Source organism: Neodiprion lecontei, chromosome 4, assembly GCF_021901455.1.
Source record: "Neodiprion lecontei isolate iyNeoLeco1 chromosome 4, iyNeoLeco1.1, whole genome shotgun sequence".
NCBI lineage: Eukaryota > Metazoa > Arthropoda > Insecta > Hymenoptera > Diprionidae > Neodiprion > Neodiprion lecontei.
In genome coordinates, this window is record NC_060263.1 from 34,608,407 (window position 1) to 34,628,807 (window position 20,401).

The window sequence follows — 20,401 nt, forward strand, 5'->3', positions numbered from 1 at the left end:
AAGACGGCAGACATTTAATTTCATCGAAAGAAGATCAACGGAATTAATGGTTTGGAGATAACAGTTGTTTCGAAGAACAGAATTAACTACCTGCTCGATCGCATTATGCGATCGCGTGATATAATCTATAAATAATCTCTCGGCTGCCATTTGTAAACTGCGTATACCTTTTTTATTCTTCGAACATCTCGGCGCTGTTTCAATTTCGATGAAGTCAGAGAATAACGAACTTCGAAAGCAATTATGAACAAATAATACCTTCAACAAAATAACTGACATTCAAACTCTCAGTCACTTGTATTCTGACAGTGTTCAAAATTCAAACTGGCCAATCAATTTTCAACAATATTTTTTCACCTATTCAATTTGATCTTTGTCTCTGTTTCACTATCTAAGACACAATGTACGAATTCCGCCAAACCATTTTGAATATCGATCCGAAATATTACTTCGTCCTCGATCGCCGTGTTATCAACATTCAAAGCGCTTAGGATAGTCATTTTTCCTAAGTTTTTCAGTACTAATTGTTCAACTACGTTGTTCACACTTCAACTCCAATGTGTATTGCATTTAAATTTCCCGTTCAAAGTGTCAACCGTCTAACTTGTATCCTTCCCACGTCACGAATTCGACATAAATTATTATACCCAGAGGCGATGTAACGACAACAGAAGCTTCTCCACTTGAGATGGCTTATCGCCAAGCTACGATGTAAGTGACTGGGATGTTGGCACGTGTACCAAAAAAAAAAAAGGGAAAAGGAAAAACTCCACTACCTCAGTGGAACACGCATTATACGTACATGTAAACACAAAGAATTCATTTCATTCGGTTAGGCGAACATCAGTATTCTACCTTCATATCGTATACTATAGCTACGGGTAATAAATAACGAAGATGGTTGCGGAAATTGATCGTATATCTGGTTAATGTTATTGAGGAAGCATTTATGTCAGTTGTACTGGAACGTTTAGTTACCTTGGTTGAAGAATTGTGGATCACTATAAGCGGAAATCTCGGACAAAAGTTCACCTCTTACACTTTACACGCTTCATAGAAACAATCAAAATTTCATCTAATCCTTAAAACATCTGTATAATAGTTTTATGACCCTGAAAACTCTAAGCTTTAATTGATACTTGATCCATGAAATATTAACATGTTAATTTTTGTTTCAGAATGTGGTGGATCGACAGAGTTCTCAGAGTATGGTTAGCCATATTTATAACCTGGCTAGGATTCACTTGCGGTATATTTGCATACATTTCAACCTCCGTTATATCACTGTTTGACTTCTCGTTAGTAGCCTAATCGGCGTTCAAATGTCAATTATCAATTCAGGCAAGTGTGTGTTGTCATCAACACCAACAGTGTACAGAAGTATGGTTATAATCATTAAAGTTTTTTTTCAAGCTGACGATAATAATCCGTGACACGTAAACTCTTATGCAAAGGTTCAGAGACACTTTCTGATTATTGGTCACCAGCAATTCATGACAATTTATTTGATATATAACAAAATGTAGAATCTTATCCCAAGACCATGCGACGTTACCGAAATGCGGTAACTGTTGTATTGTTTCTTCGTACAGCGATTGTCTGATAATAGTAACAAACCCAAAACTGATTCTGCAGAATATCTTTCGTCGCGTCGGTATAATTATTTCCGACACTGTAATAAAATGTATTTCTTTGAAGAACAACCGAAACTCCATTCAACTATCATTTTCCGAAACGAAGACGTAAATTTCTCATAGCTATGAAAAACTTTATCGAAATTTATCAAAGTGCCATTACAAACCCAATTCCGGGTGATATATCGGATAAAAGCACGTCATCTCTGTACGATATATGTTATCCTTAAATGGATACCAGACTTGCGTGAAAGCTATGATTGCATAAGTAATAAATCGGTTCCGGATGTTAAGCACTTTCCAATAAAGCTATTAAGAGCAATAACTGTACTGATGTAACATTTAATATTTCGTTAATGGGATTACCATTGCATAGCAGTCTTTCCCCTTCGCACATCCTGTCATTTTCCTTATTCATCAGAATTCACGAGCATCATCGATCTTCAATTGACAAGAATTATGACGGAGCACTGATGCCGAAATCCGATCGTCGTTTTTCTGCACAAAATATGGTAGGTGCCTCTCTCGATCATTGCAAAAACGTATCGAACCGGACAACATACGCAAAGAGCTTTCGTCCGGAGTCGCATCCGCTTACCGTAACTCCAAGTCCTGGAATGCCGTCATCAGGACGGACTAGGTAGTATTTTATCCGTATATTTCCAGGAAAATGATCTTTTACTTAACCGTCAATGGTGAGAACGTGGACGAAAGATTCAAATTGATTCTATAAATAGTTACATTATCCCGCGGTTGGTAAAAATAATTCACTGTTTTTGACAATTTATGAGTTAACATCGAGATTGAAGAAGACTTGTTTCGTTACGCGAGTTTACGAATCCAAGATATGTAAATAAATTGAACAAGGTAAATCTTTGTGGTAAAATTTCAGGATGATTCACATTGCCTTTCGCAGTAACAGAGGGCAACAATCCTATACGGCCTACTGGCTTCGCAAAATTGCGGATGCGTTGATTTAATTACGTGGTTTTGACTTCCGTGCGTTGATTGTAATTGTAATTACAGCGACAGAAGGACAATGACTCGCAACATGAAAGTGAACAGAACCTAAATGCGCTGTTTCCATTTAGCCCGTAAACACATTTGTTAACTGTTACGATTGCGTTCATAACGCATCGAGCTTTTTCCACGAATTGTAATACATATGTATACACATATCTTGACGTGGTGAATGGGAAAACATTTGCGCAGGTCGTGCCTGGTCATTACTATTGGCAGCAAGGTTTATTATCATTAACATTATAAATTAAACTGCTACTGCAGCTACAGTATTCAGCGTAATTACTTGAATTCCTCATTTGTTCTAAAACGAATGGCGTCTAATGGCCTGACAGCAAGAATTACGTTCAGTGAAATATGTTTTACCAGTTGTCAAAGACGATTTTCCACATTGATTTGTCAAACATTTATCCGGCTCTAAGACGGCAATTGGAATATTATTTGGGAATAATAGGTTATCGAGTTTATTTTATACACTGTTCCGGCTAATTAACAAATATAACTGTTTTTAGAACAAAATACTCATAATTTTAACTATTTCAAGTTCATGCCTCATGTGTGTCGTGATATATGTTTTCTACTCCGAAGTTATGTCTAACTCTCAACGCCCACGTAGAAAGTTCAAATCACTGAACTCTGTCGATATTGAGTTCAGTGGTTCAAATGAAGTGACAATAATGGTAGAGATAAAGTTGCGAGAAAAATCATGGAAAAGTTAAAGAATTTTTAGAATTTTTAGAATTTTCATTAAAACTGATGATGAAATGTTACACAGTATTAGCTAATTAGTTATAGCATTATATCTGTCCACGTGTGATTCAGTTACAAATGAAAAACTTAAATAGGCAAATATCGTTTATGGCAATTCATTAATGTTTTTTTTTTCACCTTTTCTCCATCATTTTAGTGTTCATAGTTTGCACACAAAGTATGTGAAACATTGTAACTTCAGTTCTAACAAACTTGGAAAAGTCGAGGAATTTTACAATCTAAAATTAGTGACAATCCTAGTAAAACACATTTCGAATTGAAATGACGTCCGAATTTTAAGCGAGAAAATTAGCACGACACGAACAGATTGGATTCGACACGTCGAGTGATCGTCGCTCCCAGCCTGGAACAGGTTTCTGTTGAAAGACGAAATAGTGTCGCGCACCGTGGCAGCAACGTATCTAATAACGCATCGCCATACTGTCCATCCTGTGAAAGGTTAAATGCAAGCAATTAAGGAACGTTCTAAGGAACCTTGAAACGGTTAGCATCGGATTGGATTCAAGCAATCGAGGAATGGTTCGTTCTGCAAGCTGCTAGGGCAGCAAACCTCAGGTGCTGTAGTACTATTGCAGTCCCAGTCATAACGGAGAATGGGAAGGCACCCACTACGCAGTTTGCGCAAACTTGTTTTCATTGACGTCAATTCGCGGTTGTTGGAACAGTTTCGCAACCCAGAAACCTGACGTCGGTATCTGGCAACGAGTCCTTGAAGTAAGGGCTCATAATTTTTCCGGCGTTGTCAGCGATTTTGGTTCATCCCTGACATCCTGATCTACTCTGCATGCACAAGTATAGTCAATTAGCCTAACATCCAAAACGAGATGGTTGTTCCTCAGCACTCTGTTTACTGTTGAGAAAATTTTTATGTTAATCGGTACGTGTTACCGGACGTGCAATGTTTATTTATATCTTAGATGCATTCAATATTACGCAGAAATCGTGGTTGTAACTCTGACTCAAGGTTGTAACAAAAACAGTTTGAATGGTTGGGGTGCTTTTTTTTCCGAATATTTTTTTTTTTCGGTCCTATCGTGAAATTTTGTTGGAAATACAAGAAAAAAAAAAAGAAAAAAAAGTGTGGTACACTTATTGCGGCTGGTGTTAGCTCTGCGGCTCATTCAGTTACTTCGGGAAATCAGAAAAAAGATAATTATAATTTCGAGCCATGCGCCCAATCTGTGAGTCAACTTTACACATATTTATTTCTACACGCCATCAACGCCCCTCGCAATTTCACATTATGATCGTGACTAAAGTACAAAAGATAGTCAATCATCTTCATAATTCAATGGACTGCCTTGATAGACTTAAACGTTATCGTACATATCTCCAAATATCGAAGTCCACGTATCTGAAATGCAAAAAAGAGCTCAACAGCCCCATTCTATACACAATTCTGAACAAAAATATGACAAGTAATTTTCATTTGACGCAAAAGTAAAGAAATGGCAGGGATTATACGAAATCGCAAAAGTAAATTTTTCACGTTTAAGATACGTGACTTCGATATTTGAAGATACATAGGTAAGCGTCGAAATCGAGCAGGGCACCCTCTTAAATTGAGTTTTCGTCTCTGTTGATCACGTGACACATGTCGACGAAGATGCAGAAAAGATACATAATATGCACAGAAATTGCAAGCAACCGAACACAACTTACATACAACCCGAAGTTGGCGAGATGACAAAGGTCAAACGTTCTCACTGCCAGCAGAAAATAGGTGCTAGAATATGGTTTGGTTGTTTTTATCGTTTGTTCGAGGAAAAATATTTTTTACAACACACGGAGATGCATTCAAGTATAAAAAGGCAAGATTTGTCTAGACATCCCCCTGTACCGTTACAAAGCAGCAAAAGATGAATGAATAAATTTTGCTTATCATAATATATATCATATTATCACATTCAGATGAGATCGTAGAAGATGAGCTGAAGAAAAGATCGAAACTAATCAACTACCTTCAGGCATTGTGCGAATCGTACTTACAAAAATTGATGAAAAAATTATTCATTATTCAGGAGGTTGAAGGAGTTTCTCGATTTAAAGAAAAGTTGTTGGTTCGCTACTTTGGGATTGTTTAAAATTCAGTAAACCGGCTCGATCGGTAACCAGCAGCGATATTACACGTATACCAATTTCTTGGACTACGAACAATTTTTAATTATACATGATTTTGTTTTCTTTGGGTACTTTTTTTTTTTACCTACAAAAATGGGATACTATTAATTGCTATAATTAACAATTGTAACATTTTTTGTAACTTTTACTTTGCGCACTCGTATCGTAATGTACTACTGTACGCGGTCAACTTCAGGCACGTTTTTCGACAATTACATTTTTTATTTCTGCTAATCTGACCGCACAGGCCTAAAGTTTAATCAATTTAATACAAAAAGTATCTGTATCTTTTTTTCTAAAAGTTCATAGTTGCTGAAACATTGAAAACCGAATATTATATGGGACGTCATCATTGTCTGCAGACGAATGGTTAATATTGGCTAGTAATAATAATTATCATTATTATTATTATTGTTTTATTAAATATGAAAAAATCATTCAAATAATTACGATCAACACGTACTGTAGTATCCATGTCATTGTACAAGTACAGAAGTTTTTTATTTCAAATTCCAGGATCATCGAATCATTTTGTAACATCGGTAGTGACCAGCGGTACGGAGCTATGCTTGTAGACTTGACTACATATTACATATTCGCCACACCAGCTATCCTGCTATCTCGACATTCAATTTATATACGCAGTATTTTAGGAGCTCAGGCTCGATTGGGCGGAATCTCAAGGCTTCCGAGGAACCGAAATACTCCGGTAAAATGAGTGAAACTTGCGCCTAAAATAAAACGACATGTTTTACTGTAGATATATATATTAGCAATTTTGTTTTCTACCGTATTTCGAGATTTGCGTTTGTGCATTTACGTGTGTACCTACGAAAAACGGGAAATTCTATATCTTGACATCCCTGCGTGCGACCTTTCGATATACCATTTTACATACAAAATTTGCCTGATTAATTTTTTTCAAATATTCTAACCGGCTGCAACGTTGGTGACGAGCTAATTGTTCATTCAAGTTTATCGGTTAATCCGTGTAATTTCACATCTTATACTTTCGCAAGACAACGTTCCCTTAACTTCTTACTTAACGAAAATACGTTAAAATTCTTCGAAGTCAGTTAAATCCGGGTTGTCTACCACACTCAACATATATACTCCACGATATGTAATTTATATAACTTATATACGTACGTGCCGCATGCGTAATATGTACGTGCAAGCAGCTCGAAAGCCGTTATTATTGCATCGTAAAGGGAAAAATCTAAAGCTTGAGATGCCTTGCATGAGTCATACGCTATCTTGTGGAACGCCAGAATCGACGAGGGTATATATGAAGAGTAGTCTTAATCTGAAACGTTGTTGAGATGCGGTTGTTCACGAGTGTTGTACAATACAGCTTTCCATCGTCAAAATTATTAACGTTATATTATCGTGTGATTTACTCGATAGTCATACTGACGCACCGAAACCGTAATTGCAGCATACTATCAATTCCTGCATATTCACTCACGTGATACAAATGAGGTGAGTGTCCCAATTATTGACTTTTTTTGGTTGTACCCCGTTCGATCCTTAGTTCTGAAGTTACAAAAAAATTAATTTGTTGTGTTTAACCCGCTAGCAACTGGTTTTAGTCATCGAGAAATACACAAGTGGTACCATCAATTTATAATTTTGGAAAGTAAAAGGTTTAATAATTGGATCTAAACGTGACAATAACTGATACTCTCGCCTTATTATTGGAATAATTACTACCAAATATCCTAATAATAAGCATGTTTCGTGTCTAGAAATTCCGTTATAAAAACTTTTCATTAGAACCTGTTGACATTTAAACTATATTTATCGTGATTTCAAAAATCGTATATATGCCTAATTTATCGTTTCGTAGCCGTATATGTTATCGCGTGGTATGCGAGAGGCTGGTCAGTCGCAAATTCGATGACTCAACGATTTCGTGTGATTTCTGCTGATTCCAACGAGTACGAGTGATTTCCTATACATTTTCAGAAATCGCGAGGAAAGCGGGAATCATGCGATTCGAGCGATTTCTAGCGAATTCCAGCGATTCCCTGTCTGATTTCGGATAAGATGGTTAAATGATTCCTTAAGCGACCAGCCCCTCGGTGGTATTTCGTATCCCGTCACAAGGGTTTCAATAACGCACTCTTCCCTCCACAGAATAACGCATAAACAGCGACGGCACGTCTGAGACCAATACTCCAAAAAAAAAAAAAAAAAAAACGATTAGCTAAATTTAGATGAGATTTATACATTAAGCTAGTACACCAAGCACATAATTTTCTGTCTTTCGTACCGCACTACAAATGCCACCTCCCAGAACTTCACTCACGTTAGAGAAAACCAGATATCGCAAGGCAGAGGTCAGGGACCGGGTCAGCAACGTTATACCGTCAGCCAGAGGACAAACTATCGTAACCCAACTCCAGGTGGATGTCTGCAAGGATTGAGAACAGGGTCATATTGGCGCGAAGCGCAAGGTACCAACACAGACCTCCAATGACCAGACTTATCGGCCAGGAGCCGAACCGCCTTGATTATTGCTACAGCCACTCGGATGCGTCGCCGTCGGATACGCGAAACGTCGACGAAACTTATCAGCCAGGAGCTGAACCAACCCTACCGCCTATTTCGCCGTCAACCATCAAGTAAGAGCATGTTTGTCCGATGCACATGTCTGGTCGAAGGATCGCAGCGTGGCCACCAGACCCGAGTAGTAGGGGATCAGCCATGTCAGACTGGTGAGTTATGGATGAGAGGGCCGTGTGGTAATCACCACCACCAGGTCGTCTCGGTACGATGGTGCCGTGGGGCAAGTACCGAGCTGCGACACAGGAGAAATGGACTGGGTGGGGAATACAAGCATGGCGAGGAGCAGGCAGCGTCTTTCTACGTTTTTAATATCGATATCGCAACATTAAGTAAGGTCATCGTACCGTCGAATACCATCATCACGAGGGGTACACCTCCCCCTCTCACGCCCAGCGCGAAACAGCCGACGACAAACCCCCTCTACATATCGCTCAACCGATCGAAAATTCAAAATGCCATACCTATTGACCCTTCTCACGTGACTTGCTGGCCCAATTGGGATCGACCAGGAGAATGATAGGATCACGTGACAGCAGCTCGCCAAAAATCGGCGAGGATCGCGCAGAGCATCCCTCGACACGACACATTCTGCGTCCAGTGGCTATACCGTTCAGACGTGTTTTCGCTTCATAGTAGTGTCTTTTATCGCACCTTCCACATCCTGTGTTTCCTTCCGCTTCAACTGCTCTCTGCTGTATTTTCTTTTCACGTAAGTGAGGTTTTCCGAATTTATTTGCATCGTATCTTGTCTATATCTTTTACCTATTTTCTCTCTTCTCCACGCGGGCTCGTCTGTTACCTTATTTTTTTTAACCTAATACCGCAAATAACTTCGCGACTAGTCAGCTTACTTATTTAATCTGTGACTATTACTTCCTTTCCTGATTTTGCTTCGCTTATCTAATATCGCTGCATTACAGGGTTTTGCTATCGCTTTGCTTCTGCTTTAATAGAAATTACCTAATTACCTGCTCTATTTGAATAGCGTACCTATTGTTCTTTGCGGCGATCGACGAATTAATTGGCTTATAAATTCTCTCATTTTGTCTTATTCTTATTATCTCATTTCTATCGTTTTACTGTAATTCCTATTACCTTATCTCTATCTTTTTGTATGATTTGATTAAGTCGCCTTGTTATCGAATGTTTTGTGTAATAATGGAGTAACGCGCCGTACTTACTGAACAACATATTTCCAAATCTACGTCTTTTCTCTATTATCGCCGGTACGTAGTTTGTCCGTAGTCCCTCTCGCTTGTAATATATCGCATTATAATATGTTTCTAAGAATTTCTTTTCGTTACATACGTTAAGAATATCTGTATCTTTCCTATATCTTACCGTTATTCCTTTCATACCTATCGCATATATTTCAAGCTAGACACTACGTAGTACTTTATATTTTCTATTATAATTTTTAAGTCCTGAATATTTTATCGAGTATCTAGTTTCCTTGAATTTGGATCACTATACGATTCCGTTGAATTAAATTAATGAATCTCTGATCTAACTTTGATATTATTTGATTGACTTGTACTTTCTTGCTTCCTTATGTCTTGTAAACCTTGCCGATTGTTACTTCAAGTAATAATATCACTAACATACGTATTTCTCTTGCTCATCACGTTTCCCTTGTCCCGTTACTTTGTTAATTCTCACTCATAACTTTTCTCTGGCTGTGTTTGAATTTCTTCCGTGATTTAATTGTTACCGAATTTCTTGAATTGCTCGCTTGTAATTAATATCGCTCGCATTTTGTCAATATACTTGATACTATTACCGTTACCTATTATATTGTGTTTATCTATTGGATCCAACCCCTCTCCTCTACCATTATCTTGCCTATACTGAGCCAGCTGTGCAAAACCGTCGTTCCTCGATCCGACACTCTAAGGACGTTGCCTACTCCCGGCGGAACGTGATGTAAGTTTTCTCCGACATTTATATATAAAGATATCGAACTTCTATTAGAAGCATTTTGAAGGCGTAGGAGTAATCTGTGCCGTGTATTTTTCCGAATTTCGAGTCGTAAAAAATAGCACTGAAAATGAGCAAATTTCCCGTTGTAATAAAACGAGAACGAATTTTTTTTTCACAATTCTACGAAATACACGGCACAGATACAGGAAAAGTATGATATTCCACGCGATCGAATGTATATATTTTATTTATTGACGCGCCATTACTTTTGATTATGTTTCGTACCATAGATTTCGCTGATTTTTCAATACGCCTTATCTATCAATTTCTGATATACTCCTGCATAGCTAACTCAATTTTTTTAATTTACTAATTTTCTTTTGCATATCTATCGATTTATATACATATATGTAACACTTTTAATTTTTCCTGGCGTGGTTGAGAGGTTGGGACGGGATAGGGTGGGTCTCTTCATCGCAGCGATCTCCACGTGGTGAGACCTGGATCATTGATGGCAATGTATTTCGTAGGGATGCGTGATTCTAGATCGATCCACTCAAGAATCGAACTTTTGGGTCGAGAAAATAGATCTTTTGTATTGATAATTTATTAATCGATTTTTCTAGAATCGATTCCAAGTCTGCAAGGATCGGAAGGTTCTTAAATGTTCAATTAAAAAAAGTTTTGAAAGTCTATTTTGGCGTTCTGTATTTTATGGATAATACAGGTTTGAGAATACGAAAGAATCGACCAATTTCTAGCGCTGAATAAATCTAATATCACAACTAATAAAAAAAGCTTCCCACCTAGTCGGCTGAATTTGTGTAATATGTATATGAGAACTATTGCTGTGATAAACAAATATGAGCCAAAGCAAACTACTGTTAAATATCAAAACTGTTGAATAAGTACTACATTTTTGTGACACGATTTTTAATCTTCAATATAGCTACCGGTTTCCAGTTAAACTAAAAAGTAAAAATAACGATCAATCCTTTGTGTCCGATTTTTTGGCTGTGTCGATTTTTCCAAAATCAATTTGAATCGATTCTGAGAATCGATCTTTTGCTTGATATCGCCCATCCCTAGTATTTAGTCATGAATTAGCTAACTGCTGTTTCGGGTAATTTCTCTTGTAACATTTTTCACTTTCCTGCAACGAGTTATGCAATAGATCTCTTGAAAACTCGAAGATTATTCAATGATTTCTGCAACTTATTATTATTTGCATAATCAATAAATATTTGAAATAATATGGATACGTGCCAACCTCTGCTTGGATAAACGTATCCTAATCTCATCAACCACGCGAAACGCATACGGGCTTCCAGTTATATTCCTCGCACGTCAGAACTTCAGAACGTTCAAGTGCAAGCAGACTGGTCCCAACGGAGTGCAGAGTGGGAGGCCATAAAACGCGAGGGGCATAGACTTAAGTCCCGCCCACTCTTCCCCTTGGCCGCCTGTGTGTGTGAATTTTTTCAGGTTTAAAAAATTGTAATTTCGAAACTGATCTTTCGATTTTTCTCTTTCAAATTTCACCACCGGCTAACAAAAAATCTGATAAAAATTCGGAGACTCTTTTTTGTATCGGCAATAACACATCGTACTAAAAAATAATCAAAATCGCAGGGGGTGAGGTACAGGGGCTGCTAATTTGACGCGAAGTGCTCGAAATATTTGCCGTATCTTCGATAATTGCTGTAAATACGTGTGTACAACGTTATATCGTTGCAGTAAATAACCCTACAATTAGCGCTCAAGGCAAGTAAGAAAATTACGCTTGCTTGTGTGAACTGTTGGTTACGTAACTCCCCACGTATGTAGCTTTACCCCCTCTGCGCACACGCCGCAAACGTCATGGTTGGCAGGAGCACTGTCGACCAACTATACCGAATTCAATTCAGACGAGCAAAGCGCCCCGAAGCTCCTGGTTCCGGTCGCAGGAGTTTCTCTTCTTTTAATTAACCCGGCCGGTTCACTGACGAAAGCTTGGTTCGTGTGTTTTGTCATGATTTTGGTGACAGGCGCAGAGAATATTTTAACGATAAACGGAAACCCGACGATTCGTTGACTTACACCGGTTAGAGTCGTCAGCGAAAATTGTGAAACTGTAAAACATGCCAAGCTTTTGTTTAAGACACGATCAAGTAAAAGGGAATTAAGAATAAGAAGAAAAAAAAACAAACGTTTAATCGGTAATTCGAGAAAACTGAGAATCGGAGGTTCACCTTAAATTATCGAAGAACATTTGAGTTTATCCACATCGTCGTGACTGTACCGAACGATACAGAGGATTTTGGATAAAGTTTGTGGATCGTTGAGCAGGTGAATCGTAAATCGGATAAAATTCTGATGTATAATTTTAGTCCTAAAGTGTATTTCGAAAAGTGATGCGAGCGTTGAAAAATTTGAAATACATTTAAATTCCACAAGGTTGCGTCAGTTTTTATTTCTTAAATTAGTAACTGTCAGTGTGAGCCAAGTTCTATAAATTTCTTAACGCTGCACTCTGTACAGCCGCCAGTTGTACGATTAGTTGGAGAAACGACACTCGCGGCGATAACGCCTAACCCTGACATCCGTCCTAATGACTTAAAATTAGATGTGTTTAAACAAACAGCAGATAAGAGATTGTGAATTTACTGCGGAAAGATTTTCAATTTCAAAGAAAAAACAATTCCGATGAAATTGAAATCATGCACTGGCTTTGAATTATTATTGGCTACAGATTCATCGCTTCGAATACGTGAAATAAGTAAACATTAATTTGAGCCCAATTTCATTATTTATCACCGACAGTTTCAGACATCTTCGGCAAATGTAGAATAATCGTGGAGCGATGTGATTTAACGTACATGGAGCGCCATGGTGAACGCGTAGATGACCACTTTACTTTGATATAAAGTCGTAAATACATTAAGTACTCGCTCACTTTGAAATACCCCGATCAACTTTCGAGCCGCGCTTTAAGAGGGTGCCAAATATCGAAGTACACCTACTTTAAACGAGGAAAAGGGCTTAACAGCTCCGCTCTATAAGTAATTATGAACAAATACGCTCCGATGCATTTTCATTTGATGTAGAAATAAAGAAATGGATACGATTCTAGGAAATCGTAATTAGTAATTTTTTTCAATTCGTACCAATATCAAAATAACAATCTAATGTTTTGAATGCAGTTAAGCCAAATCCAGGTACACCATCTTTTCTGAGAGTTAAAACTAATCGAATAGTCGGATAATTACGAATTCGTGTCACGCGAATGTACTAAACGCGATTGCCAAATGGCCTGTTATCAAATGGTCGGATTAATTAAAGGCCAATTTATTCTTTAACTTCAACTCTGCTAACCACTTACTCAAATCTCTTTGTACCATCGTTATCGCACTGTTAAATATTTCTGTATAAAACTTCTTACTCTGTATCGTAAGTTTTATTCGAATACGAAACAATTTTAATTCATCACACATTTTACCATTCAATTTACTACACAATTTAGTAAATTCGAATTATTATTTATTTTTTTTTTTTTTTTTGTACTTTTCCTATAAAATTTTAGTAAAATCAAAAATTTTCAATGTAAATGTAAGATAAATACATAGTAGTTTACGTCGCTGCACCGAATTTGTAAACTTGCAGTCTGATTGCACCAATTTTTACCAGTGCGTATAAGTTAAAACGATAATTAAGAAACACGATGATGTGACCCGACTCAAGACCTAATCTCAAATCTCGATTGAACGGGTCACGGTTTTTGAGTAATGATTATATTTTTGCAACTTGTATCTGTTCAAGTTATAGAGTGAGGCGGACCGGAAGTATGAATATACGGAAAAAAATTTGCCACGTTAATAGAAGTTGTGACAAGTTCTACGAAGAACATGATAGGACGCCCTAAGTAAAGCGTCAACGCACTCGCTGTGCTTAAGCATTTCTTGTCCCGCCCGACTGTTCCTTTCATAGCAAGTAATTGTTGAATAAAGAAGGACGGATCAGCCGAAATAACAATCGGTTTATTGGTTCACAGAATGCCGCGTGAAAACGTAACAGAGTCCGTGGACCCAGGAATCGTTCCATCGTCAGAGGATACGGATAATCGTTGTGCGAGCATCGACAGGGCACGAATGAAGCCGTCAACGTCATTTGATTCGGACAACTCGTCTCGAAGACGCAACTCCTCGAGATCATCGCCGGAAAGTTCTGACTCCGAGCAGACGTCGTCCGACGATGAGTACGACAGTGAAAATGAGGAGTTGAGTGACAACACGCAAGTCTCAGGCATGACAAAGGGGTTGAAGGGGCTCAATCTGAATTCTGTGAGAACGAGCACCGAGGAGAATGCACCGAGCGACGGTGCATCAGATTCTGAATCAGATTCAAGTGGGGATGAAATCGTGGCGCGAGGTCCGAACATTACTCGTCGTGCAAGCAAGAAGCGCTCAGAACCCTACCATCCGAACGACCGTGGAAGAATCGAAGGAAATTACCAGTCAACCTTAAATCTACTCGACCATACTTTGCAAGAAGCGGTCGGCTCGGTATACAAATCGGATCCAGTGCTTTTCGATGGACTGGTGGATAAACTGGTGAATAACAATACTTAAGCCAATTATAATATGTTCGAAATTTTGGGACACTTGATCTAATTTCACTACAAGTTTCATTTGAAAAATAAGATTCCTTCTCCAAACGTTTCAGAATTTAGTAAAGTACCACATTAACTTTGTAGTTTTTTATCCTAGGCAAATTGAAGCGAATAAGTATGTTGGTTACATAGGAAATAGATCAAAACCACCTAACGATTTACCTTACGATTATTTAAAGAGAATTTGTGAAGAATTTAATCACGCTGCAAATCAACGAATGACTGTTCATACTAACGTGTGTATTCTACTTTACAAATATCCAAAGCTCTGTGAAACAAATTCCATTGAAGCGTTTGGAAATGACTACAATTGGACTCCGGGCAACTTATCGAGAAACATGGCTACAGTTCCAGATATACACCTTGAGCAATCAAGCCCAAATAACTTCTCGCTTACGGTAATGTGATATTCTATTGTAAATTGAAGATATGAAAATTTTTTAAAACAAGTCGGATTTAGATAATTAATAATTATTGGGCCAGTTTTGATAGTCTTTCAAAAATATTTTATAGCCTTTTCAGTGGGAGGGGTTTCCTCCATCACCATCGACATCGCAAATTTGCGACACCCCGAATCATAGTCCAGAAGGAAGTTCTAGCCACTGGAACCCGGACGAAAGCACCCAATATTTGTTCCATAACTCGCCAATAAATAACATGCTCACTAGCTGCAATGATAAATGGCTTCCGAATGGTAATAGCGTAGAAACGCAGAGCAATTCATCGGGGAACCAATTTTTCATCGACTCCCCAGGCTCTGATTACCAACTAGAGTCACAGGTACTTACCGATTTTACCGACGCGGAAACCTTTCGGAACTTGCCCCCATATAACGCCTTGCCGTCGCCGGGTCCGATAATGGCCGATAATACCTGTATTGAAACCAAAGTATTAAACTGCGACTATGGCAACAACGAAAACACAATTGGAATTTACCATCAGGTACCCAACATTTCGTCTTCCCCGACAAGTTCAGATACGAACGGTTCTCTTCCATCCCCGATTCACAATCAGACAACTCTGAAACAAATCAGCATGACAGGTACCAATGGTGGAGCAGTAACATACTCCACAAATCACCATTCCACAAATCAACAATGCGAAATCCGTTTTGACAGCGACAATACCTGGAATTCGACGAAATCCATGCGATCGAAAAATTTGCCACCTACGAAATCAAACCAAACATTACCGAGGACTGAGGGTATGTTTCAAACCCCAAGGAAACCCGCGAAATTTCGAGCCACAACGGCCACACGGTAAGATTGGAATTTGTCTATACTATCTTAAACAACGTTGCAAATTTACTCCACACAATTATTTGATAAGACTCACGTAAAAAACTTGTGTAATGTAGCAAAGAGCCGGACTACGTGGCTTGCTTAAAAACACCAACAATACCAGGTTGCGACAGTCTGATGGAAAATGTAAGCAACTCTGCAGCATCTGAGGCCGCAAGTGAGATGATGGATTGGAAAGAAAGCTACAATGCCGCGGGCGACTCGTAAGTAACTCACAAACGGACGATAAACATTTCAGATCCTATGAAACAAGGGTGTTTCGGTAACACTTCTTCTTCCGTTATTTCGGCACCGATGAATCAATTGAATAACTTTTCTGCAGGACCCTAATGGCATTAATACGCAACTTGAAGCCAGATTCGAAACCCAGAATCGTAGCTTTGGTGCGAAAGATGAAAACTCGACCCGAAACGTTTAGTTATAAGAACCGATTCGGACACGATGCTCTGTACTTGGCAGCAATTTTTCATCCCGAGCTTCCGGAACTAAGTCGTTTTATAGCAGAGGCCTGGATACAGAGCATTACCAACTCGACGATACCTATCGACATCCAGCCTACTAGATACGACACGCATGACTCGGTAAGCAAAATTTGAGCTAACAATGTTTCCCGGAGATTCGATCAACGCGATAGACGATATCGAAGCGGATGCTTGTTTTTGACAACCGACTACGATTCAATTTCAGGACACGCTGCTGCATTTGTTGGCGGCTAAAGGAGATAGCCACGCGAACATTCTCAAAGAACTTATGTCGGTCGGGTCCAGTATGTTCGATGTGTCGGCGATAAACATCAAAGGTGCGTCCGATCGCTGTAACCCTTTTCCATACTGAATATGAAATTTGAAAATGTTTAACCTGTTTCAACATGGCCTACATTGTCTGAACAACTTTCTTTCGATCATTCACAGGGAAGATACCTCTTCATGTCGCTGTGGAATGCCACAGCGAGGAGAAATCTACCGTAGAGATATGTAGATTGCTATATAAGCTAGATTTCTATTGTGACATTGAGCATATCACATTGGAGATGTTAAAGAAGCAGAAATTAATTGAGGTAAATTTAAACACCATCTGTCTCAACTACTCGGAGTTCTGATATGTTGATTAACGTCGTAAAATTGCGTTAGCAAACACAGACGTTTGTTATTTAATATTTGCAATTGACGCTTCGCAGGTTATTCTCGGTGAACGCGGTAGCAATACGTCCAGCACTGGTAACTAGATGGGTGATAACCTTACAGGCCATGAAAGTTTATCGCCTAAGCGGTCGGATTGCCGATTGCTTATTGACCCCGACTGGAGGAAAAGGCTACGCTTACAAGATTGATACTGGTTCTATCTGAACGGGGATGATTTAAGAAGAATGGGTTGCGTGAAGAACAGAAAACACAGTTAATGTAGCTGCTGAAAATCTCACATTACGACAATGCCACAAGCATGTAATATAACATTTTCATCGTACGCCGTTTAACCACTTAGCAGTTAGGTGAAAATGAGATTTTTTTTAAAGATTTGTCCTACAATTCAACGACCTCAAAAACAAATTACAGCCAAATCGGTTTAGTAAATGTATGTTGTCTCTTTTCAAACGCTCACATCAGTGTTACGTCACAAAAGTGGGACGACTATTTTCTGCCCATATGTGTGTCACTGACAGTTAAGGGGTTAAATCTCCATAATTAAATGTTATGCGGGAATATATGAATCTCAAACCGGCAGCAGATGCCGGAACGGCTGACCAAACTAGGGTCAACCCTATCTACTCGTATGTTAAAGTGCTAAGTTTCCGAAAGCTGAAAACCGAATATCGCCATGAAATTCGACACACATATATATTCTATTTGAATGATTCAATATTTCGATAAATATTGCGAGTCGCCCAAAAATTCTTTTAAGGGGACGCTTAGATAGGCAAATGGAATGCGTGTGCCAAAAAATTTCATGGCAAAATTTGGTTTTCGACTTTTGGAAGTACACCCTGTTAAGGTAACAAACGTGGCATCAATCGATAGTTTAGTCGATTTAATTTTATTTTTATCTCAGTGCAAAAATACCTACAAGCCTTAATATTTTTTTTTGTTTTAAATAATATAGAGTCTTAAATCACTTCAGATGATTTAATTTACAGTACTCCCTCCGTAATTTCTCTCTTTATAATTTCTCGATGAATCAGCCACGAGGTGCGGAAATTACGGAGAGAGCATTGTATATATAATGTACAAAGGACGAGAGCAGTTCCATAGATATATTTTTATATACCACTGGGATGTTTTCCTCGCTCTTAGATGCCTCCGAACAGGGAGTAAAGTAGTACTTTTAAGTCCTAGGGGGTAAAAACGACTTTTACTCCCTTCTCGGATTCTCAGGGCTTAAAATTGGAAGTTGCTTTTTTTTAGTCCTTGGGACGTGTGGTTGGGTTGAGTTTGGGTTGAATGTTATACGACCCCATGAGATATGTCGGCTCGGAAGCTCGGAAAACATGGCAGGGGGTATATAAAGTATCGTGTGCACCTCGGGAGTAAGCCATTTTAAAGCCTCGGGCAATTTTACTCCCTTGGTGCACGATCTACTATTTTAGATTCGTATAACGCTGAGTATTTTTATAATAACCTATACACGCATAGAAGTACAGGCAAGCGTTATTCATTGTTTTATCAATTTTACAATCGACTTTCGCTATGTGATAACGTATGCCGATCTGCTCGTATGGTAATGACCAGAGCGTCATTCCCACGCATCTGTCACCCATATTGAAGAGAATTTTCTTGAGATTCTTCAAAGAGAAACAGAGCCGAAAAACTAACTGTATGTAAACATTTGCGAAAGAAATAGAATGACTCGATTGATTTCCTCGTGAAGAATGCTCAACGCGAATGAATATAATACCTGAATTCGATCATTTGAAAAATTCAACTTGATCATATGTTTCGCCTCGAGACAGATTATAAATAATATGTATAACAGACGTGCATTTTCATCGCGATAATGTGATTTCAAGTTAATGGCTGTAATTATTGACGTGGACAAATATGTGCCATTCATTCCACAGAACACAAAAACTTTTGTCCTTACATACAATTCGAATATTGTTATTCCTATTATTATTACTATTAAGATCATCACTATTATTATTATTGTTAGTACTCTTATTATGGTTACTACTATTACTTTTTCCACTACTATTATTCATCTTTCTCTCTCTTTCCTGTGATATATCGTGTTTCTGTACCTTATTTAACTGACGCACCATCAGAAACGTGTGAAATTGCATTTTCTTGGGTAGACATATTTATGACATAATGACCTTCAAACTATAGTCACACGATTTTTGATACGTGGACGGTACATTTAAAGTATATGTTTACTTTTTTAATATTTTTTATTCAATATGTATATATACACAATATGGAGCATTCCATGTCAGTTCGACCGGTAATTTCTCCTCAATAATTTTTATTCTCTTCACAAATTTTTATACGATTCCTCAGTCTCAAAAAATTACTCCTGAATTTGTTCAGATTTTTATTTCCAATCGCGAATTTTCTGATTATTCAAACTCATCTAACAAACGGCATTTTTTTTAAATCTCATAATCAAATATTATCAAAAATCGGGTTTTTTTCCTTCTATGTTGTTCTAGTACTTTAAAGATTATGAAAAAACAAAACACCACGTTTCAACGTTCAGTTAATTTTTGAATAATCATCAAAGATTCTGTACAGAATTTTTGCAATTCTTTTCTTAGATACAGAATTTTGTTAATGTTTGAAAAAAATGTTGTAATATTGAGACATCGTGTTTTGTTTGTTCGAAATTTTCAGCGTTAAAAAAAAAAAAACAATAGTAAAAACTATCCATTATGGGACAGGTGTGAAGATGATCGGAATGGAAAGTAAGATTTTTGACAATTATTTGAGATTTTCACAAAGTGCCATTTTTTTAGATGGATTTGAATAATCATAGAAAATTCACGATTGGAGATAAAAATCTAAAAAAATTCAGGTGTGTTTTTTTGAGACGGGAGGATCGTATCAAAAATTGTGAAGAGAGTCAAAACTAGTGAGGGAAAATCATTGGTCGAGTTGCCATAGAATGCCCCATATACACATACAAACTAGTGAATCAGCATGCGGTCATGTACCAAAAGATAAGTTTCTTCGTTTCAATTTTTTTCTCTTTATGAGTATTCACGTTTAATTTTTTGAACGTTTATTTGATTTTGTACTTTTTTAATAAATGGATTCAATCTGCTATTGCATTTGTCTATTTTTTTGAACCCTCAGGGGTCTAGCTATGTTTGCAACAGTTGGTTTGCATCGAGGCTGATTTCATGCATGGAAGGTACTGTAAATATGACTGTAAGTTTTACAATACGCAGGCTCATTAAAATGGAAAGAATATTCTTTTCATAA

At 37.9% G+C, this 20,401-nt stretch overlaps 3 protein-coding genes across 11 annotated transcripts in view; 2 read left to right on the forward strand and 1 right to left on the reverse strand.

Moving 5' to 3' along the window:
• LOC107218716 (putative fatty acyl-CoA reductase CG5065) overlaps nt 1-1,959 on the forward strand; it is a 30,163-nt gene extending 28,204 nt beyond the window's left edge. For all 3 annotated transcript variants that reach the window (XM_046738206.1, XM_046738205.1, XM_015656690.2), the window contains one exon: nt 1,179-1,959. In XM_046738206.1, the coding sequence (XP_046594162.1) occupies nt 1,179-1,311 (133 nt within the window). In that variant the 3' untranslated portion in view covers nt 1,312-1,959. The remainder of the gene's footprint in view (nt 1-1,178) is intronic.
• Nucleotides 1-20,401, reverse strand: part of LOC107218717 (afadin- and alpha-actinin-binding protein A) — a 53,431-nt gene that overhangs the window by 26,227 nt on the left and 6,803 nt on the right. The window contains exon 7 of one of the 5 annotated variants that reach the window (XM_046738211.1): nt 3,897-4,275. The exons of 3 other annotated variants lie outside the window; for them this stretch is intronic. The gene's annotated coding sequence lies outside the window, so the exon portion shown is untranslated. Of the gene's footprint in view, nt 1-3,896; nt 4,276-6,254; nt 6,278-20,401 lie in introns of those variants that run through there. One more of the 5 variants, XM_046738212.1, reaches the window with a different exon arrangement.
• On the forward strand, nt 7,007-20,242 carry LOC107218715. 3 transcript variants are annotated; one of them, XM_015656689.2, is made up of 9 exons: nt 7,007-7,028; nt 14,068-14,626; nt 14,952-15,083; nt 15,199-15,944; nt 16,043-16,189; nt 16,309-16,567; nt 16,674-16,785; nt 16,898-17,043; nt 17,164-20,242. In XM_015656689.2, the coding sequence occupies exons 1-9, from the start codon at nt 7,024-7,026 to the stop codon at nt 17,209-17,211; spliced, it is 2,154 nt and encodes a 717-aa protein (XP_015512175.2). In that variant the 5' UTR covers nt 7,007-7,023; the 3' UTR covers nt 17,212-20,242. The 3 variants fall into 3 exon arrangements, with proteins under 3 accessions (XP_015512175.2, XP_046594157.1, XP_015512173.2); XM_046738201.1 differs by lacking the exon at nt 7,007-7,028 and adding an exon at nt 9,645-10,040; XM_015656687.2 differs by lacking the exon at nt 7,007-7,028 and adding an exon at nt 11,935-12,365.

Coding starts and splice junctions, on each gene's coding strand:
- LOC107218715 (XM_015656689.2), top strand. Junction 15,084..15,198: donor CAAATAACTTCTCGCTTACG/GTAATGTGATAT, acceptor AATATTTTATAG/CCTTTTCAGTGGGAGGGGTT. Junction 16,568..16,673: donor GATACGACACGCATGACTCG/GTAAGCAAAATT, acceptor ATTCAATTTCAG/GACACGCTGCTGCATTTGTT.